The sequence below is a fragment of the Equus quagga genome, chromosome 7, assembly GCF_021613505.1.
Source record: "Equus quagga isolate Etosha38 chromosome 7, UCLA_HA_Equagga_1.0, whole genome shotgun sequence".
In the NCBI taxonomy this organism is placed as follows: domain Eukaryota; kingdom Metazoa; phylum Chordata; class Mammalia; order Perissodactyla; family Equidae; genus Equus; species Equus quagga.
Genome location: NC_060273.1, coordinates 85,866,853 through 85,889,997, shown reverse-complemented (window position 1 = coordinate 85,889,997; position 23,145 = coordinate 85,866,853). Strand labels below are relative to the sequence as shown.

Here is a 23,145-nt window from a genome sequence, read left to right as displayed (position 1 = left end):
TTCACAAAGGTGATGCCCTGAGGTGAGGTGTAAACGTCAGGGCCTTGAGTCCTTGACAGCATCGTGGAGTCGCCTTATAAGCCCTGGACAGGGCTGTAGACTTTTCTGTTAAAAGACAAAAACAGGCCCCAATGGGATTCAAGCCACTGTTATTTGGCTTATAATCACACTTTTAAAAAACTAAACAATAGCTAGGTGTTTTACAGATACTATAAAGTCAACAATAAATGGACCATTTCAATTTCTCTGTAGACTTAAAAAATAAGGACTTCACACCAACATGGGTCCCAGACTGGCTCTCTTGACTGGGTGTAATTATTTTGTCTGCTTCCATACATTTGCAATAAAGCGCAGAGAAGGTTATTGTAGATTCTTTATTGATTCCACCAATGTATTAGTAGATATGCTAATAATAATGGTACTTTTACATTCTCTTAACCAAAAATATAACAAATATTTACACTCAGTAAAAATACAAAAAGCATACAGAGGCACTGTCTTTCTAAAAGACATAAGTTTAAGAGGTATCAAAAAATAGGAAACAAACATTGCTTGTTACAGGATACTTTACAATCACTGAATTGTGCAGTATAATTGCTATTTGATTATTAGGACTGTGCAGTTCTGTTTTTGTCTTTTGCTGATAAGCTCATGTTTTAATTTTTAAAAAATCAAGTACGACTGCAGTCTGTGTATCAAAAATAAAGAAGCGTTAAAAAAGCACAACGAAAGCTAAAGATGAAGTGGGATTCAAGTCTGAACTTGAAAATGTACTGTGACACTTTTCTGAAGATTTACCCCTTTGTTCTAGCCTTTAAGGTAATGCTAAAGGGATATATCTACTTTCATATCACATTTTTAGAAACAAAATATATTAAAATAATCATTGTTTTAAATATACAAGGAAAATTTCTCCCCATCTTTTTGTAGGGGAGACGACACTTTATAAAAAGTAGGTTTCTTCTTGAAAACTCCCATGATTACTGCCACATTTCCAGCCTGGGAGAGATGCTCGAGGAGGTCATGCACATGATGACATTGTGACTTATCACCCTCATGAAAACCATTTAAGTTTTTCTCTCCCCGAAGATCATACTGAAAGTAATCATTTGGAAGAAGTAAAAACCTATTAATTACAATAAACTTTTATGGAAGTATATATTAGATTTACTAATTCTCTGAACCTTTCATTACGAAGAGATTATTTTGTTGATACTTATTATTTGGCAAAAGTTTGCACTGAGGATTTACTGCTTCAACAGTCCTGATAGATTCAGAGTTGTGGTGGGATGTGGGCACTGGTCTCTTTGTCAAAGGTATAAATATATAAAATAAAAACAAAAAAAAAATGAGGATTTAGAATTGGAGCAAATACAGGTTAAGTCTTCTCTTGTTCTGGTCATATGACAAACTAAGAGAAGGCAGAAATGTACCCTAAATTAAAATGGAAAGATCACACTCCATGATTTTTAAGGGATACATACATATCAAACTACAAAGCACTTGGCTTTAGTGCCTGATCAATGTGATCGGCCGACCCAAACACTCACAGTTCAAGCTAGATGAAACAAAGGCAGCTACAAGGTGCAGCCTCAATCACAAGCCTCCAGCTCTCTGTGCAAGACATTACTGACACCACTAACAACAAAGATGGGTAAGGCTCCCATTCGGTTAGAAAGACCTGCAAATAAATAGATACTGTGCAAACAGCACATTTTTCTGGGGTAATGGATATAAAATAGTGAGAATAAATACCCAAACCTGATAAAAAGAGGGTTATAGCAAAAATATCTTCCATTTTCTTTGTTTTGCTCTACACATAAAAACAATATTGTGTAAATCAGTGAAGGAAAAATTTGTGATCAGAGGACCACTGTTAATAGGTCAAATCACTAGTGTGACTTTCAAACCAGGATTTCTGATCCAGGCTACTTTTCATTGCAATGGACCAAGAAAGCTATGGAGCCAAGTAGCCTCATTCTAACATACCTGGGGTTAATTTCTAAGGCTTAAGTTTCACATAAACGCTTTTTCCCCAGGTGGATTTTTCAGACATGCCATTTTTCCTAAAATGAAGAGACAATCATTTTGATGGAAAAGATGGACTACTGCCATTTACCACTTGGAACTGATTTATAATTTTAAAATGAAGGGCACAGGCAGAAAGACAGAGAGAGGGAAGAGATAGCGATGAAAAAAAGAGAACAAGCTCTTGAAAAGGAAGTCACTGACCAACTAAATCCTGTAAATTCACATATGGACAACCACTCAGAAGTAAATCCATTTTGGCTCCACTGTGATCTGGGTAGTGCACATTAATGGCTTTGGCTTTTTTTTTTGGTAGTCATAAAAGTTTATTAAACTTTCACTTGCCTTTTCACTAGAAAAAATGAAAAAATTTAAACTTAGGATATAGAAAACATTTAATTTGTAAAAATGTGGAAAGTCTAGTTTATCCAGTAAACAGTCACTGAAATTTTAATTAAACACTAAGAGCGCCATACCCAACAGGCTGTTAAAGTATATATCTCCTTTTCCTCAAGGGCTACAACTGAGAACCAAGAGATAACTATTCCCATAATTCTCGCTCCTCTTTCCTCAGAAAATTTTCAATCAATTATACATCTTATGGGCTAATGAGCTTTACTGCAGGCAGCTGGGAGCTGCAGGCTGTATCAAGATGGAACATAGCCTCAGGGTCGGAGATGAGGAGAGGAGGTGCTGCAGAACACTGCAAAATGCTAAATTCATCTTCATGATTATACCATCAATGATTACACTTTCTTTACAAAAAATGAACTACACATTTGAGTTGTGAAAAATATTACTTTTGGGTTTCTACAGAGTAGAACTCTCTAGAACCCATTCTCTATTTACTGAATTTATACTTTTAGTTCCAGTTAGATGCAGCATGACTTTCACTTCAGAAAGAATTGGTATATATGTTATTTAAAATGAAAATTTAATTCTTTGGAAATTCCCCATCATAGCCTTCTCCTTTTCCCAAAGAAACCCTCTGGCAGCTTCATTTGGCCTTCCCAATCACAACCAGCAGATGGCAGTATTTTTCCTTCCTAACACCTCAACCGCAAGGGCTTCCTATTCCACTCAAACTGAGACCCTACATTGCACTGGTGCTACAAATCGAGTTACATCTCTGTACAGATCAAGCATATCGCCCTGTCAAGACAATTTCTGTTTGGTCAGACCAGAGACAGTTTTATGGCCCCAAACATAAACAACAGCTAACGAGAGCTCCCAAATACAAACAAAACCACAAAACTTCAAATAATAAATTACTGTCAAATACACATGAATACCCTTGGTATTGGCAGACATTTTGAACTTGTCCATTAGCTTAAGCTATGGCTTAGAAATACTACTACTACTATCTAAAAAACAACTTGTTAAAGAAAATCTATAGTGATAGACATGGGAGGACTCTTGAGTTTGAATTTGTTCTAGTAACTGTGGTCCCAAGGCAGGTGTGGTGTGCAAAGTGAAGACTGGTATCCAGGCACAACATCCATAGCTGAGGAAACTATGCATCTGCGGGGATTAAACGAAAGGAAGTAGGATTCAGGGCTATCACACTGCTCGGAGTACAGGGAATGAAACTGCTGGGTTGGGAGCAGCAGCGAGCTGTTTGTTGGCAACAGCCTGCAGAATCATGAGGTGGTTCTGCCCACTCCTTCGCCATGACTTTCAGTAGACTATAAACAGGTCATCCAAAGGCTAGACTGCTGAAACCTGTTCATTTTCTGAAAAATAATAAAAACACAATTAAGTGGTGGATCAGTATATTAATAAAGATCAACTAACAATCTAGTTATCTGTTTACAGAATTAGTCAATTTCAACAAAGAAATTCTCTCAAATATCCCACCAAAGTCCAGATTTTATTGTAATGACATTTAGGAGTTCTGATTACATTGAAGGCTGACAAAAAACAGGAATTTCATAACTGCTTTTTAGTCACTTTATTATTCTATTGTTTAAAAGGATAAAATTTCTTAAAGCAAATCATTTTTTCCTTTCTGCTTTTTCTCCCCAAATCCCCCCAGTACATAGTTGTATATTTTAGTTGTGGGCCCTTCTAGTTGTGGCACGTGGGATGCCTGCGCCCAGGATCTGAACCAGTGAAACCCTGGGTCGCCACAGTGGAGAGCGCAAACTTAACCACTTGGCCACAGGGCTGGCCTAAAGCAAATCATTTTTTTAACTAATGCCACAGCTACAAAGTCGGTCAAGAGTTTTGCGAATAAGAGGAACTGTATCAACAGCATTATTTCAGATAATTTCGCATTTTCACACCTACAGTGCAAGTTTCCACGCGTTAATGTAAAACACAACTCTACTAATGTCAAGTGCCTCCTTTAAAAATTATCCTATTAGACTGAGATGCTATCTATCAAATATAAGAATACTCCATTTGACCCAGAAGAAAGGTACTGGGCACACAGAAATAAGCAGCTTGCCCTCTCCATTTAAAAAACACACCATCATATTCAGAGATTTTCTTTTTTTTTTTTTTTAACAGAGCTTTCTAAGGCATTTAAATAAAATATTACTGATTACGTAAAACACCAGAGTAAAGACCATTTAATGTGTTCAGCAATTCATTTAAGAGCCATTAAGGTAGTTTGTCAACATACCATCTGCTTCGCTATCTGTGTCAGTCACAGCTGCTACTTTAGGATGGGATGGCTGCAAATTATGCCTCTGAGGCTGAGTTACAATCTTCGATGGAACACAGGCCACAGGGTTGCTACTGAGAGAAGCGGGTGGCAGTCTAGAGAGGCTGTTATGCATCATCTTTGACCTCTGCACTGCCACACTATAATCTGGAGGTTTTAGGTGTAGGTGGGGTCCTTCCTTTAGATCCGCTAAAGAAATCCCCATGTATCCTGGAGGAGTGGGAGGTGGCTCCCTATACCTATCCTCCTTCTTGGGTGAGGTGACACAGTACACTGGCATGAAAAATAAGCAATGGAAATGTTAATAAAAATATAAGAAATGATTAAAAAAACCATACTGAAACTTATTACAGTGACAAAACAACTTAAAAACAGACAAAATGAATATATTTGAATACTATGACAGTAGATAAAAAATTTTTTAAAAGTTTAATAAACTTTTTAAACCTGTTTTTAAAATACATAAGTTACATTAGGTTTTAAAAACATTAAATAGAATGAGAGAGAGTTGAAGGAGATGACACTGATGATAAGCTTCCTTCTGCAGTTCAGCCCTCATATCACAGGTAACACCAGCCCTAAAGGTGATGGAGTCAGAAACATTTAAGAGTTTACCCTGAACATCTATCCCCTGTTGACTGGCAGGATTTTCTAGAGTAACTAATTCCTTCAACGGCCTCACTTCTAACTTCTGCTCTGTGATTAAGCGAAGAAGAAAAAAGCCGTAATTTCAGGAAATCCATCTTACATTAAGTTTCTCTGATTTTCATGGACATTAAAAATAATGGTGACTTAAAATCCTTTTCCCTAAGTTTGCAAACACTGAGACTAAGGCAAAGCTTCAAAAAGCACCAGAAACAGGTTAAAGAGGAAGTTCCATAAAATTAAGACCAATCCATAGGACTCATAGGACGAATGGCTCTGAATATCTTGATCACGTAAGTGACTTTTAAAACACAAACACTACCTATATACAAGCAGAATATATTATAAAGAATCATTAAATAATTTTAACATTAACTCTCCCTTTACAGGATCAAGTTTGCCCATAGTGAAATTTCTACAATTCTATCAGTAAAATTTGCATGTAGTATCAAGGTCAGAAAGGATCTCCATCCCCATCTGAGGATGATGGGGTGAGGAGGTGAAGAGGCTGTCAAGAGAAGTAAGAATAAAGAATGTAAATGATTTGCCCAGAGTCATCTAGAAATGAAAGAAATAAAAGATTTAAAAAAATCTATTTTCCCAAATGGACAAGAGAAAGATCTTATATCCTTGTACACACATGCTTTTATATCCATATTGTGGTTACCTACAGGCTTTAATAAAAAATCCTTGGAAAAAAATGAATGAGCTAAAAAAATCCAATCTATAATGCAATTTGACAAATAAAAAATAAAGGTGTTATAAATATGCTATAGATGTGCTATAAAAATCAATACATCTGTCTTTGGCATTTTTAGTAATTTAAATTGACATCATGAATATGCTATAGAATTAAGAGTTGATCCAAAGTACAGTCATTCCATGTAAATAGAAAAGCAGAGGCTATTATATCTGAGTGTTTACATAATTCAATGAAGAAATGGAAAAACAAAGTGTTTAATGGCTAAACACTTAAGGAATACAGTAAGAAAACTGTGTGTGGTTAGAATGGAACCCACAAGCAGGAGTTGGCACATCCATAATGCGCCCAGGAGGGTATACTGAAAAGTGTTTTGGATTTCTTTATCACATTTTTTCTTACTACCTAAAAGTAATACCAGATTCAACGTTTCTATCCTGCATGCAGAGCAAGTGTGGTCCAATTTAAGAGGTGACAGAGAATAATTCCTTTATTACTAACGCATAGTAATGCAATGATATTTCCTCAACGAAACCAAAAACATCTCAAAAAGAAAACAAGACCAATAAACCTGTCCCCTTAATTAAATACCTCATACCAGCCTTTTCATTTTAATAGGATAGAATACCTGCCCCAAAGCCCTTGAGAAATCATGAACATTTTGAAAATAATTTACTTGTGGAGGAAGGAAAGAGAGGTTGGAGTGAGAGCAGGGATTTTTGTAAGAATAAAATTCTGAGCCAAGATATCCCAATGTCATTTTTTACCACTTAATATCTAAAGGCCACAGATAAGACTAAGAACACACAACTTACCAATCAAGCCCTTTTCTGTACTTGAAGTAACAGTTTTATAAACTGAGTCAGTGCCATCCTTAAGTTCCAAGCCTTCAGATGATTCACCCGGGGTGCTCTCCAACACTCTCCGCTTAACTGTCCCATAGTTTGGTTCATAAGTGTCAGACAGAGAACTGGAGGAGGCCCAACTCTGTCTCACCTGATTTGTCTCCAGGCTTCCTTTATTCTGACCACAAGTTCTAGAGCAGCCTTTAGGACAGGAATAGGGCTCACAGTCAGTGGGTTCAACTTCAGCAATGGGGCCATCCAAATGGGTATGTCTATAAGAGTTCAAAAAATCCCAGCCTTTTGGGTTTGGAAGGTTCTGGAAGTTGTCATGGGAGCTGCTTGAACAGGAAGTCCAACTTCCACGACCACTATCGGCTGCCTCTATAATGATATGCTCATGAGAAATCTCTTCATTGCTCATAGAAGATGAGACAGCTAAACTCTTGACTAGAGATGGCTTTGAGAGTGTCCACCTAAAATTGGAGATACACAATTAAAAGAAATTTACTGGCTTAATGGAAAAATTTTTCTCTGTCCACTGCAAGTAATACTGCCTACCAGACTATAGAACATGCATCACAAGTGTTTGTGCCAAAACCACCTTGTGCAAAAATACTATAATCAATCATCATTAAACTTATATTGACATTAATGTTAATACTTAGCTAGAAATACACACTGAAGAAACTCAAATACTTAGCAAGGTTACCTCAGAATTTTTCTTGAATTGATTTTAAATGAAAACAAAAGATGAGGTTTGAAATGAATACTATTAAGCGCATGTTTTGTTCTTGGTCAACATAAGGGTAGATTCTTTCCATGCACACAGAATTAAGAACTCCCAACTACAGGAACCATGTTTTATTTTTCAAGGTACCTCTGAGGTCAGCGTAGTACAGTGCCAAGTAAACAGCAACTTCCCAAACGACCTACTACTAAATGAATTCTATCATTTACAGCAGGGGTCCCTAAACTAAGGCTCATGGGCCAAATCCAACCAACAGTATGTTTGGCATGGTCTGGAACAAAGCACGGTTTTTACATTTTTAAAGCGTCCAACAAGACAAAACAAAATACTCCAAAGAATTTGACACAGAGACCATATGTAGCCTGCAAAGCCTAAAAGTTATTATCAGGCCCTTTACCAAAAAAAAAATTTTGTGAACCCTTGATTTACAGTATAGAGCAGGAGTCAGCAAACTAGAACCCAAGGCCAAATCTGGCCCTTGCCCTGTTTTTTGTAAATAAAGTTTTATTGGGACACAGCATGCCCATTTCTTCACGTATTATTTAAGGCTGTTTTGGTACAACAACAGCAGGGTTGAACAGTTGCGACAGACACTGTATGGCCTGAAAAATCTAAAATATTTACTATCTAACTTTTATAAAAAAAAGTTTGCTGACCCCTAGGCTAGAGAATCATAGTTTAGAAACCCTTACAAATATGACAATACTTTACAATATCTTAAATTTTTCATATTAAAGCATATCAGATTTACCATAAAGTATAACAGATTTAACAATATTTACCAGTTTAGAATCAACTTTCTCAAAGATTTCCATTTTGCTTGATTCTAAATAAAAACTGAGTTAACATTTTTTCAAAAATTGGTTTTTGCTAGCTGATAATTCTTACTAGCCATACTTTCAGAGAATAAGGATCAAGTACTGGTCCTACTTCCCATTATGCAATCTTTTTGAGCAATCTCTAACCTAACCCCCTCCATATCAATAGCAGCTTCACTCTGAGTTCTTCTTGACTGGAAAGATACATGACGACAGAAAGTTACTTGAATTCAGTAACACTTTAAAAATGAGCACCCACACATCTTCTACAATAGTACTTATTTGCATATTCAGCATAGAGAATACATGCTTGGCTCTCACATTCTTTTATGGATCTCCCTGCAACAACCCTATGGGGGCTGAAGATGAGGGGTCTAGGGTCAAGCTGTGGAGCACTGCTTGCAGTGGCCACTCCACTTGGGTTTTGTGATGTGAACACAGGCAAGGACGTTTACCCAGGGCTAAGATGACTATGGTCTCCTGCTCCTGAGGAGTGCTCTGTCTTTTCCAATGCCCCAGTGGATTCAGGAACCGCCACAGCCTGGGAGGAACACCGTTCATCCTGTAGAGCTGCAGACATGGAGTCAACGGAACAATTGCTCACAATGCTGGACCGTGAAGAAATCTCACTATGGCTGGAGTCAGACAAGTTGTCAGATTTAGCTGATGGTATAAGTGTATAACCTGAACGAGAGAAGACAAGTGATCAAACTACAAAACAAGGAAACAGGTGGGGGTATGTGTTCAGGGAGAGGACAAGAAAAACATAAAAAGAACAAAAGACAAATGAGTAGCAATCTCAGTATCCATCTATGTAGATGAAATGGTGCCAATTTTATATCCAGATTCTTCTATACATCTATTCACCTACCTACCCATATCACATCAATCCAACTTCAATTCAAGAAATAGGAAGTCAAAATGGAGTATTACTGAGAAAACTAGTCCACAGGTATAGCTGCTCTAGGCTCTCACACAGCTACAAGCATTTAATAAAATAAAGTATTATACATATTACAAAACATTAAAAAGTAAACATCTTGAGTTTCTCTACTTCTTTTTAATCCTATGTCTCTTTCTTTGATTCACATAAATATTTCATGGCCTGATCTGACTGTCCAAAATACCACCTTGAGGTAGGGATGGGGGAAGGGAGTCAGGATTCAAGGGAAAGAATTATATTTTTGCTTTTTCAAACTACATATACTTACCCCAGATATTCTGCTTACGTCACCTAAGAAGTCTTTGCCCCAAGATGAAAGTCATTGTTTTCGTATTTTGAAATAAATTGTTTTAGATTTGGATTTAGTCTTACACCTAGTTTCCTTTTTCTTCATCAACTTGGCAGAATGTTACATTAAACAGCTGAACTGACAGATTTATAAGAACATGTTACGAAAAAATCAGTATCTACCCGTTTTAAATTGTTCTATAACTTACTGCACAGCAGACAGAGCTAGAGAGATTTTCTCTTGCATTCTTTGGAAAGAAAGGGTGGAGACAGTGAGGTGGAAAGATCCAAAAACAAATCTGCACCATGACAGTTAAATGTACATAATAGTCTGTTTTGATAACTATTAGAAAAGTAACCAAACTTCTTTTGTTTAGAAATAAAAGAAAAATGCCATAGTAATCTCAACAAAGAGGTCTCAAAAAAGCAATTCTCTTCTTGTTCACCAAAAGAATGAGCTTCAGTAGGTAAATCAATCCCCAGAAATCTCATTAAGAAGAACTATAGGCTTTATATTCACATACAACTCAAGTTATTAAAGAAAAAAATCTGTGGAACAACAACTTTATTAAGTAGTTTCATTAACTATTTCAAAGAGAAATATCAACACCCAGAAAATGTGTGATTTATTTGTGGCTTATAGGGCCGGGCACACAATAAGCCAAGATAGCCAGTCTCTTGGCTCCTAGCCCAGTCCCCTGATCTTGTGATCACTGCTATTTCTCATGCCCTTCATGAACTGACTGGTAAGCCTTCAAGAGGACTAAGAAAATGGATGTGGTAAATAAATTAAAAAAATCAATAAAATAAATTCTTCCTCAAAAAGAAAAAGCATCGCTCCTTTATCCAGGGGATAAGCTTGCTTTACTGTTTTAAAAATAACTTCATCCCTATGTCTGTCAGATCAGTATTTCTCAAATATAACCAATTTTAAGAGTCATCTGCAAAGTTTATTAAAATACACATTCTTGGGCCCATTTCAGGCAATTCAAATTTATGAGGTCTGCAGTAGGACATAGTAACCCTATTTTTTACCAAGTTTCCCAGATGACTGTGAACCTGCTATGTTAGACTATCTCCTCCTCCTCTGATCAGAGGTACACGAAAAGTGGGTGATACAAAAAGTATACGTGGACACAATGCACTTTCTTGCCTCCAAACACTTCTTTTTCCTTTAGTTTGCAAGTAGTTGCAGCAGTAAGATAGCAATAAAATTCTCAGAGGCAAAAGTTCTGATCAGATTGATCAGATCGTTACTGGTGGTTTTAATGTAAATATTGGTTCCTAAAAAGCCTCCTCTCCTTATTTCACGCACAGACCCCGCTGCTATCAGTAGGAAAAAAAAGCCAACTACAGAAAACAAAAGTATAAAGTTTACTAACATTAGTAAAATAACAATGTACAAATAAGGCACTTTAAATCAATATGATTTTGTTGCTAGAGGACCTGCAACACCAATCATAAAACGCTTATAAACTGTATTTTACTAAGTTGTTTGTCTAAGCTTTGACAAATGACTTAAATTTAAGCTATATTGACATTAATAAATGAAAACAAATTTAACACTAAAATTAAGTAAGGAACTTCATCAGAGTGTCTTTCTCCTTTTAGACTTGAATCGCGTATAGAAGCAGTTTAAACTGTTACTGTTGCCTCTGCTATTTGAATTGAAGATGTCACTCCCTTTCTCATCTTTGATGTTGCTTCCAACATCCTTCACTTTCTCACAGCTTTCTGTAGCTTGATTGTGATCTGCGTCCTCTTTTTTGCTGTTGGCTAGTCTCTCCCTTGAAAGAGTTCTTTCCCTAAATCTTCTAAACGGGGATGTCATTCTTTTTCTGGCTGTGTTCTCACAACTTGTCCTGTCTCTATTCTCCTCAGTGGCCTTCTTGGTCCTGTCTGTTCTTTTGGCTGTGCTCCCGGTAATCTGAAGGATTTTCTTTTGCAAGTAAACCCCACCTATTCCGGGGCAGCTCTGGCCACTGATCTTGGTGCTGGACTCACAGGGAGGGGATGAGGAAGACCCTGAGAGGCGAGGCAGGATGCTGTGATCAGATATGATACTGCCAACTGGAGGGAGAGATGCAAAAACCCTGTCACGGTCAATTAATTCTTTCCAATTAATCACAATTAGCCTGACTTATATAACATTTCTCTATTAAAAAATTCCAACATCTTGACAATATCTAAAAAAATTCATATCTAGAAACCTATTTTTTAAAACATGGAGAGTCTACTATATAGCATAAACACAGCAGTCATTGCAAGACAGAACACAGGAGAAAGATTACCTTTATCAGAATAAGTTAGTAATTAAAAAAACTGCTGAAAGTAAGTCAAGGTGGTAAAATCATAAGGAAAAATATAACAAGAGTATCAGATAACCAGAATTACTTGTCAAAAGTAACTATGTCTAGAATTTTCAGGCAGATTCTACTAAGAAAAAGCTTAGCAAAAACCAGACAGGACGTCTAACTAGTACATACAATAGATGTATTTACAAAGCACAATTTCGGATCCTGTTGTATCTCCAAGGTGGAGAGGCTGCCTTCCTTGGGCAGTGGGGAAGACAAAGGTTAAGGCCGCTTGACTTCTCACTTTTTAAAAGTTCTTACTTGTTTAAACTCTCCTTGTGAAAAACATGAGATAGGTTTATTTTCTTAATTGTCAGAACACAGAGAACTAATTCCAAAGTTTAGGAAGAACTAAGAACAGATACTAATAATGTACTCTCAGTTTAAGGACATTTTTGTTCAATCACAGACAATTAGCAAAAATATATTTACAGAAATAAACAGAAATATAACGTTCAGTTGGGGTTTTGATAGAACATATGTAAGAACAACTGGAAAAAGTTTTGAAGAAAGTTAATTTTCTCAGGTTTCTAAAGATTCTAAACACAGCTCACAAATCTATAAACATCATGACTGATTGTTGGCTACACATGGCAAAACACAATGAAGAAGACTTCTCTATTCCAGTGGTGAGAGCAGATTTTCCATTAGGAGTAAGAGCAATGGGGAAGTTCCTGTTCCTAATATCTTTTGCCAAAAGTCACAGTCAGGCATAAAACCAAATCTGATTCAACTAGCTTCCTGATTAGAGAATAGTCTACAATGGGACCTCTGAATAGCCTTCAAAAGGAATGGAGGGTATAAAGGTGTCCCTGAAAGAGCATATGGGCACTGTTCATCAGGACCATTTGTGTGACTGGGCACTATAGTCAGTCCCACTCCTCGAGTGATCTGATAAGCGGCACTTTGGATAGGGCCAAACAGACAGTGAAGAGACGAAACAGATCTCTGTGCCTCACAACATCATATGAGCTACATATGACAAAATCAGAAACCTGTGTTTTGTAAACATACTTCTTATATATACTGCTTATACGTCCTATTTGATTTTTACTAAACTTTTCTTAGTAAAATCTGAATGAAAATTCTAGCCAGTCTCAGCTATGTGAAGGGGGGAAACACAGGTCAGTAATGGAGCTACATTGCTCTGGGGTGGCAGCAGGGAAAAAGAAGAGACACTTCAATTTACTAAACACTTACCGTGTATCACGCTTTAGAAATATTTTGTTTAATCCTTATAAGGGCCTCCTAAAATAAGTGGTCTTTTCCCCATCTTACAGACAGGAAACATGACCTTTTAAATCAGTTGGTTATAATAACATGGCTTTAGTGGGGGACAGAGTCAGGATTCAAATTCAGATCTGACATCACTGTACCACATTGCTGCCCCATAGGTGGCAAAAGTAACAGCCCTTAAAAGTGAGATGAAACTTAGAACATGGAAGCTGAGGAAAGCTCTGAAAGATTGTTCTTCCTGCTATAATTCATAAACTTGCCTTCCCTCTGACCATGTACCATCCTGTACTGTGATTATTTAAAGACGTAGTTTTTTTACATCTGTGAAGACAATGCCAGGACTAAGGCCCCTTTTCTGCCAAAGTACACACAGAGTGTGGAGGGGCCCATGCAAGAAATACATACACCATTAAGAATGCTATGTGTGCAGCTAACATAAAACGGCATCTACATGCACACTACCCAGACTAGTCAAGAAAAGAAAAGCTTCAGTCTGAATTATGAAAACATATGCCAATGAACAAGGGTAGTTTCAGATTTTTTTTACCTCAAGAGGTTCTGTATTAGGTATAAATGTAAAAATCCATAAAAGTATAGGTTAATTTAAATTCTGATTACTAAAAAGGTAATAATACTCTATCACGAAAGAAAGGAACATATCAACCTAAATACTTGTTTTTTTCCCTAAATCTTGTAGTTGGTTAAAAACAATTTCTTATAGAAATTCTTATTTTCAAATACTGCACAAAAATGTTTAAATAATTGGAAATTTGAGTAACATCAAGAATCTGCACAAAATGACTGTAATTTCTGCACTTATTCTTATCTCTGCTTGTCCTGTCAAAGGAGGACCATACGCTGAATACAGGAATTCTAGTTATATGATGCATAATACCTGGAAAGCATCTGAATAATTCAATCCAAAATATGAAAGTTCAAGAATTATTAGGAGTTACATTTTTCTTCCTACTTTCTATTATCACCATAGATTAAAAACCAAAATACGTGGCACAAAGTATTCTTTGGTATAACAAGAACTCGTTTGAACTGTTCTGTCTTACCTTTGCGAGGGGAGCCTTGAGGAGATGCAGGAGGACTAGAATGCAAGGATGACGCCATCGAGATAGTATCTTCTGTATGTTTCTTACCACTTATTTCTTCAGTTGTTCCTAAAACCTTCTGAGGTAAACCTGTACCTAAAAATAAAACCAAAGAAGCAAATAAGCATCACTTAACAATTAAAATGTCTGTAGTTGCCTAAATTACTACATAACTAAAGCCACGAGGCACAATGGCTAGTGTAGTCAATTGAAAAGTGTAAATGACAAACAGGACTAAATGACTGGGTAATGGCATACAGAGATTCTCACCTCTAGGTCATTTGTTCAAATTCAGCCAGTCAGCATGGACCAGACTATAATAGTTCTTTTTGGTTTGTTTGTTTTGTGGCATAGGGAAATCGATTTAACAGTCTGAGTATAGTGTCCCACCCCCTAAACTGGCACACTTGTTAGAAGTCTTAATGGAGAAGGCGTGGGTTCAAGCTCTTCCCTCCCCTCTAGAGGTGGCCTCTCCAAATCAGGGTGAGGCATGTGGCAGGGGCAGTGTAGGGATGTTGGCACTGTCACTACCTGTGGTGCATCTGTGCTGTGGGTATACAGAAGAGGCTGCAGGGCTGCCAGTCCAGCCCTTTTCAAGAGCACTAGATTCACACTATAGGAGAGAGGTAGACAACAGAAAGAATCATGAATTTATAGAAAAATACTATGGAGCCCACTGGAAACATTCCTGCAGAGTTCTATTATTACTCTTGTCCAAGAGCTGGTCCTGTTCAGTATAGGTTAAACTTAGTAATGGTTTCAATATACTGACATTTTTACATACATCTCTAAGAAATGGCAAAGAGCTATTGACATTATTCTGAACCAGTAACATAACCCCAATTTTGATGAGAATTTGGCATAGTAACAAGCAGCCCTTTGACACTGAAAAAATTTAAATCACAGTATACTCACACTACGCCTAAGTGTCATTTTAACAAAATAAATTTATCATATAACAACAATCTTACAACAAGATAGGAAGAGGGCTACCTGGTACAAGCAATTGTGCCTCTCAGGTGATGACATCTAAGTAAGAAACCAGACCTATACTCATCCCTTTTCTCACTCCTACCAGCAAATTGATCTGCTTCACCAATTTCGCATCTAATCCTCTCTTCATTTCCACAGCTAGCAAACTAGTTCAGGCTCTGAGCAACTTCTAGTTAATTGTCACATCAGCTTTCCATTGGGAGTTTTATCTCTAGTCTCACTGCCCTCCCTACTACAGTCCTTCCCCAACATAAACTGGACCATAACCTTCCCTTGCTCAAATCTCTTCAAGAGCTACCCACTGACAACTTTCCTTTAGCATGCCATGTTATAATTTCGGCATGCCTAAGACTTCACTTCTCTTCATCCTGGGAGGCTGTTTAGTACAGTGGTTAAAAGTAAGGACTTTAAAATCAGTTAGCCTGGGCTCTTTTCCCAGCTCCGTCACTTACTGGTAAGTTACTTAGACCCTCTGTGTGTCCTCTGGAGAATGAGAATATTACCTATCTTGTAGGGTTATCATGAAGATTAAATGAATGTAATATATAAAGTTAGTAAAGCACTTAGACCTGTGTCTGACACAAAGTAAGTGCTCTATAAGTGTTAGCTTTAATTATTACTGTCTCTCAACATTCTTCCTGCAGCTTTGCATGCACTCAAAGGCAGCAAACTGTCTGTAGCTCCTTGCAGAAACCAAGCTCTTTTGCTGCCTGAAGCAAGTTCTCTGGAATTTTTGCTTAATTATCTCCTTCCTGATCAACCTCTATTAGCTGTTCTCTCCAAAAAGCCTTCTCTGAAGCTCTACCTTACCTCTGTCTGCCCTAAAAGCTCTCCTTTCTTTTTATGTTCTGTACATACCTGTGGTATAACAGCAAACACATTACACTGAAGCAATCGGTTTGTGTGTCTATATCACCAGACTGAAAATCTGGTAAAGAAGGGGGCATTTCTTATTTAGCTTTGGATCTCAAAACAAAATCAAATTAAATTCACAAAGTTCTACTGAATATGTCCTATGTATAATGCATGGGTTAAGTAATAATGCTAGGAATCAAATCTAATCTAGCGTCCCATCTGAAAGCTAAAATAGTGATACTCTTAAAACAACAAATAAAAGTAATTTGGATAATGTCCACACGGCCTAACAGAGGAAAAAAAGTACAGTATATACCTTATATGCTTTATACTCTCTTCTCATCTCCTAACTAGGTTTTCAGAAGTGGTCATTAATGAGAAACCAACATAACAGTTATTTTTAGAATGAGCAACTTCTTTCTCATAGATTTCATTTACATTAGATAACTGATTAAATGCACCTATGAATGCAATAAGCCCTTTATACCCACGTGTATTGCTGCAAGTTTTCTGTTGACATGACTATAGGAATTCCAACGTCAGTATTTAAAATATGTATGCTGTCATCAAATACCAATAGGCAAAATTAAACATTTTTTGATTAATGAGTGATTATATTACATAAACTACAATATCTGCTCTCCTGAATATTTCTATTTGTAATTATTTTTCATTCTAACTTCCCTGGAAACTTCAACTAAATGAATCTAATATGGTGAATACTCACTCAATGTGGCAGGGTCTTTTGCTTGTCCCTTCTTCCTCATGGGGTGCAAATTAACAGCTGGCACTTGAAGCACCTGGCTTACTCTGTGGGGCTGATGCAAATGGGCTTTAGCTGCTTGGCCAGATGACCTCGTAGGCACTGGAGACATTTCTGATGATTTGGCTGATCTCTTCTCATTTAAGTTCTTGGTCACTGATAGAAGAGAGTAAGAAATATGTAATTCTGTACTTTTTTAGGCAAGGTTATTACCACTGACAATAATAAATGGTTGATGTATCTATAAAACTATAAATAGGTTCTTTTAATCCACTGATTTTTAACACAAAAAATAAAGTAATTTTCCTAAAAATAATTTAAGTATTATAAAATGTTATTTTAAAGTTTTTGTAGAATTAAGTTGTTAATTTTACTTCCTAAATACTTTTTGAATCCATTAACTTAATTAGTTCCATCTCCACCAACACCCTGGAGGCCAAGTTAACATCTTCATCTATACTACTGAAATACTCTCCTTATTGTATCAATCTTAGCATGCCTTCACGTCGTTCTCCATATAACAAGAGAGTGACTCTTCCAACATGAAAATCTGATAATAGCACTTTCCTTCTCCAAACACCCTCCAGAAACCTTTAGATGACTTGCTACTGCTCTCAGGATAAAGACCCAAATCCCTAAAAAAAGCCTATTAGGCTCTGCATGTTCTACGTCGGCCTAGTATTAGTTTCCCTAATACCCCATACTCTGCAGCTACTAGAATAGATCCTCTGTTTTATGTTCTCAAGGCATCCTGTATCTTTCCTTCCCACTACTGATTTTTGTTTGCAACAATATAATTATCTGTGTGATTAATTAATTAATGTCTTTTCTCCCCCACCAGGCTGTAACTAATATGAGAGTAAGGATTGTATATCTTACTAATCTATCCTTCTGTGTCCAGTGAATGACAGAAAACAGATGCATAATAGGTATTTGTTGAATGACTAAGTAAATTATTTCAACAGTTATACAGAGGAAAATTGTTTTGTAAGTTCATGCTTAGAATATCTGACAGTGAACATCAGAATTAAAAACCGAGAACTCTGACTTAAGAAACAAAAAGCTGCCTCCCTGGCATAAAATGAATACTGTAGTCCAAAGGCAAGAACGTCTTCCTTCAGGTTGTACTTTTGATTCTTCAGTCAGTCAATGAGTGGTTTCAAGGCAGGCCCGACCTCCGTACTCCATGATGTATTTGTTTTAAATACCAAGATAAAAGCAAAATTAGCATTTTAACCTGTCCCAGCACAGCTACAATAGTTAGCTAATACGCTTTTATTATGAGAGCCTAGAGAATATTTTGGGTGATAAGAATTTGGGAACATCTCACAAAGTCAAAACACAGGGACTCCTGGGGGTTAACTGGCAGTGGCTCATCAATGAACTGAATCCAAGATGTTATCATCTTTTAGTTAGAGCCATGAAACACATTTTCCCCCTTCTATCAATACTCATTAATTCTCTACTGACATCTTATTTTAATAATTGCTACAGTGCAAAGAAAAAATCAAGAGACTACTTTAAATATAAAAAAGGGTTCACAGACGAGTGCCAAAACCCACGTAACATTTATTAGGAAGGACCAAATTCCATAATACTCAGCAACCAACTGTTGTTTGGGCTTGAGACAGTCATTAAACATTTAAAAATCAATTATGCAATAGAAATCAAATAAAGATTCTCAAACCAAATTATAGGCATGTGCACTGAATTAAATTTTCACAAAACTCAGTTTAAAAAAGAAAGACTCACAGGTTTTCTCATTTTAAAGCAATATTAAATATGTAGGAAAGGACACCATTTAGTGTTACGAGAAAAGATAGATGCAAGTCTAGGGTAGGTGTGAGAAGAGAAAGGTGTGCAGGAGAGTGTGTGTGTGTGGGAAGGGAAGGGGGAGGGGCACAGGGTTAGGGAAGGAAGGAAGGTGCAGAGGTAGGTATGTGGGAATCTTTCCCAGACTAAAAAATTTTAATAACGAGCAAAGCATAAAAGAGATTTCTATGCTCTTAAATACCCCAAATCAGATATAGGGAACAAAGAAAAGCAGATAGCAAAAACAAAAGATAAAACAAATAACCTTTTATCAAGACAAAGCAGGAATAATAAACTGTGTTCCATAACTATAAGATGATAAACGTCTATATTGAGTTAGGGAAAAAATAATTTTGATGATCATTCCAAGCAGGGCCAGAGTGCTTTAATAAATTAAACACACGTATGGCTTTGAACTTTAAAATAAGAATAAATTTTAAAGATTCTATACACTTTTTCAGTCTTTACCACTTTCACATGGCTGACACTTTTCTTTTTTTTTTTTTTTTTTTTTTTTTTAAAGATTTTATTTTTTTCTTTTTCTCCCCAAAGCCCCCCGGTACATAGTTGTGTATTCTTCGTTGTGGGTTCTTCTAGTTGTGGCATGTGGGACGCTGCCTCAGCGTGGTCTGACGAGCAGTGCCATGTCCGCGCCCAGGATTCGAACCAACGAAACACTGGGCCGCCTGCTGCGGAGCGCGCGAACTTAACCACTCGGCCACGGGGCCAGCCCCGGCTGACACTTTTCTTAATAGCCCATGTTTAGTAAGAGATTTTCCTAGATATCTTCCAAGTTTATATACATTGGTTATTTTAAAAATTTTTTTTTAAGGTCATAGTGGCGTATAACATTGTATAAATTTCAGGTGTACACTATTACATTTTAGCTTCTGTACAGACTGCACTGTGTTCACCACCAACAGTCTAGGTTTTATCCATCACCATACATATGTGCCCCTTTACCCCATTCACTTGTAATTTAACCGTCTTTTTTGGTTGTTACAACAGAGTATATTTTACCATCTTTTTTTTTGAGGAAGATCAGCTCTGAGTTAACATCTGCTGCCAATCCTCCTCTTTTTGCTGAGGAAGACTGGCCCTGAGCTAACATCTGTGCCCATCTTCCTCTACTTCATATGCGGGACGCCTACCACAGCATGGCTTGCCAAGTGGTGCCCTGTCCACACCCAAGATCCGAACCAGCGAACCCCGGGCCGCCGAAGCAGAACATGCGCACTTAACCGCTGCACCACAGGGCTGGCCCCTATTTTACCATCTTTAATTTCCTTTACGACTCATGAGTTTCCTCGACCCAGAGACACGTGCATTCTATCGTTTGTACTTAATTAAAAAAAAACCCACCAATACTGAGAACAGGCTCTCTTTTGTCCATCCTATTTTCTATATGTTAACAATATCAGAATGTCTGATTTTTCTTGTTTTACCTTATTTGCTGACACTTATTATCTCTAAAAGTGTTTCAACTAAATCTCTTGTAGCTTCTAGTTGGTAAGTGATATTATCCACGAAAACTAAAAAAAGGGAAAAGTTTCACTTATTTTTACTCTTCATGTAGGGATGAAGGTAAAAATGTTTTCAAACAGAAGGGCTCCTCTCTAATGTTCCAGTGTTTACAAGAAGACCTTATAACGCTTTTCAAAGAATCTATTTATTCCTCTATTTCTTGCATAGGATATCACCAGGAATGAATGGGATTCAGTATCTGATTAGCAGGATCACATGACGCTCGGGTTATGTCATTAATCTTTTGTGAGTGAAAGTTAATTTTCTTGGGACTTCAGCATAACTCTAAAGAAATAAATTTGTTTTGTTGTGCTATTTTATTTAGAGTCATGAGTGAAAATCTATACTCACAGGTACTATATGCAGGCTCGCACTGCAATGACATCATCTGAAACTTCTCCTCATCTGTCTCTACATCTAGACTGGAAAGATACTGCTTTACTTTCCGTGCCATTTGGGCATCTTCGTATAGCTTCTTGGCGTTAAGCAGAGAGCTGCGCCGTGCCCTTTTTTTGTGAGCACCTCCCTGAACATCCAGCATGTTTGAGTTTGTGCTGCCTTGACTCAGTGACCTGTAAGAAGATGGACATCACAATAGGGGGCTGTAAAGACGAGAATTAAGCATGGCAGACTGAAGATAAAAGAATTTTCTTCTGTTAATGCTATTGCATGCTGATGCAAATGAGTTAAAAGATGAAGAGCATTAATGCAAAGTAATAAGGCACACACGGCAATGTTCTCAGTTTTCAAATTTGGCAAAGTGCAGAATTCAAAAGAATAAGATAACAATTCCCCCCTGAGCAACAAATCCCATCAGACCTGTGTATGTGCCTATGCAAACCATGGCACAATGTGACAAGTAAAAGCATTCCTCTGGCCCTGGTGTCCATCCACACTCTAAAGATATGGCAAGAGCCTGGGTCAGGACAAGTTCATTCTCAGCCACATCTCTGCACCATGGTTCTTCAGCAAGGAAGTTTCTAGAGCAGCTTTGCTTGTCTGTGCTGCTTTGAACATGCTACTGCCATCATAACTCCTGTCTATAGCAGGCCCACTCTGCGCATGCTGACCGATTTTGCCAGTAACCAGATTTTGGCCAAAATCCAAAGAGAACCAGTAAGAAAAATTCCACTCACATACATAATGGTCAGGCAATATGTGGGTTCTAGGACTGGGGATCTGGGATCTGGGATCTGGGACCTTTCTTCTGCAATGCCTTTGAATGTGATGGAACTGCAAGCTGGATAGAAATAATCACAATTCAAACAAGCTATAGCTTCACCCAACTCTACTCTTTTTGGCAAACCTCCTTCTACAATGGCTACATCTAGAACCACTGGAAAACAGGAAATGCAATGCTATTTGTCCTTCCTAACAAGGCTACCAAACACAAGGTTCTTAGATGATTTTTATTTTAAAGGCAGTTGTCATTCCAAAATAATAAAGGTACCTATAGGTTTTCTAAATTAGTCTCATATTTACACAAAAATATTCTAAATACATAGACCACAACCATAGAACAATTTATTCTTTAGTGCTCACATACCCAGTTTAAAACAGACACTAAAATCCTAATATTTTCATTGTAAATTAAGCGAAACAAAGTAGGAAAAGTGTTATGCTATTTCTTTCATAATTTTAAGATCTTTGAAATAGGGTGTGTCCTACATTTGATGGCAACTTTCGATTGCTATTGGTCAGGCAGAAACTGTGACATGGCTGTCACTACTTACACATGTAGAATGGTTTGGAAGAAACTCCAACTACATCAGTGAATTACTCTTTTAACCTCCAGGAATCAAATGATTATAAGGAGGTAGTGAATCTGACAAGTCCAACAAAATTCCTAAAGCAGGTGTCAAAAGGAGGTTGGCTCTAAATACTTGCAAAGCCAGCCTAACAGACCAGCACCAGCAGCTTTTATTGCTTTTAAAAATGGTTTAAGAAATGTTGCATTACCAACACATTTGATGGCACACAAGGCAATAGTGTATCAAAAAAAACCCCCATAAACTAATAACTCTAAAAGTGATTCAGAAGATTCATATTCTGAGTATGAAGTTTTACAAACACCTAAACCAATTTAATTGATGTATATTTTCCTTTTTATGAATACAAACGGGTGTTATGTGATTGAACTATATACCTAAGTTTCTATAAAAGCTCTTTCAACAAGTATAAAGTAAAAAATTCTCAGTGGCAAGAAGGTACTGCAGGGATTTTTCTTACAGGTACGTGAAATATTGGCGTGTCCAACAACTGATGATGACTTGGATTCAGAGAAATGCAGTAAAACCAAGTCCCAATGTTGAGGAGCTTTTTAATAGAAATATTTAATAACTTTATCTTAGATGACGTACAAAGGAAAAAAAAAAGAGAAGTATCCACAATCTAGGACACATACAAAATTCTGATAAATGAAAACATTGTGAGAAATGACAATAAAACATCTTCTAAGCTACTTCCAAAGCAGAAAACACTGATGTAAAAACGAAAGTATGTAGTGTCTGCAAACATCATACAATACAACCCTAAAGCTGAATTAACAGTAAATGTGTTACATAAGTCACTCAAACACCCCAAATTTCCACTAAGATATATTGACCAAATATTCTTCTTCATAATAATGACAGGAATCAATTTCTATTTTTAGTGAGAAGAACCGGAAAAGACCAAGACACAAATGTATAATATAGAAGAAAACACATGAGAAACACACAGAGCAGGGAGGAAGAAAGTAGAAGGAAATTTAAGTTTATCAAGTTCCAACAGAAAACAAGACCACAAATAAGACAAGACTCAAGTTAAAGTGGCTCACAAAAAAT

General features: G+C 37.0%; 1 protein-coding gene across 4 annotated transcripts in view; it reads right to left on the bottom strand.

Moving 5' to 3' along the window:
- Positions 1-375: 375 nt before the first annotated feature.
- RAPGEF6 (Rap guanine nucleotide exchange factor 6) overlaps positions 376-23,145 on the bottom strand; it is a 199,898-nt gene continuing 177,128 nt past the window's right edge. For 3 of the 4 annotated variants that reach the window (XM_046668271.1, XM_046668272.1, XM_046668273.1), the window contains 7 exons: positions 20,672-20,892; positions 16,949-17,140; positions 14,335-14,469; positions 8,908-9,136; positions 6,857-7,359; positions 4,655-4,969; positions 376-3,761 (listed from right to left, as the gene is read on the bottom strand). In XM_046668271.1, coding sequence (XP_046524227.1) covers positions 3,736-3,761; positions 4,655-4,969; positions 6,857-7,359; positions 8,908-9,136; positions 14,335-14,469; positions 16,949-17,140; positions 20,672-20,892 — 1,621 coding nt within the window. In that variant the 3' untranslated portion in view covers positions 376-3,735. The remainder of the gene's footprint in view (positions 3,762-4,654; positions 4,970-6,856; positions 7,360-8,907; positions 9,137-14,334; positions 14,470-16,948; positions 17,141-20,671; positions 20,893-23,145) is intronic. The other variant, XM_046668274.1, reaches the window with a different exon arrangement.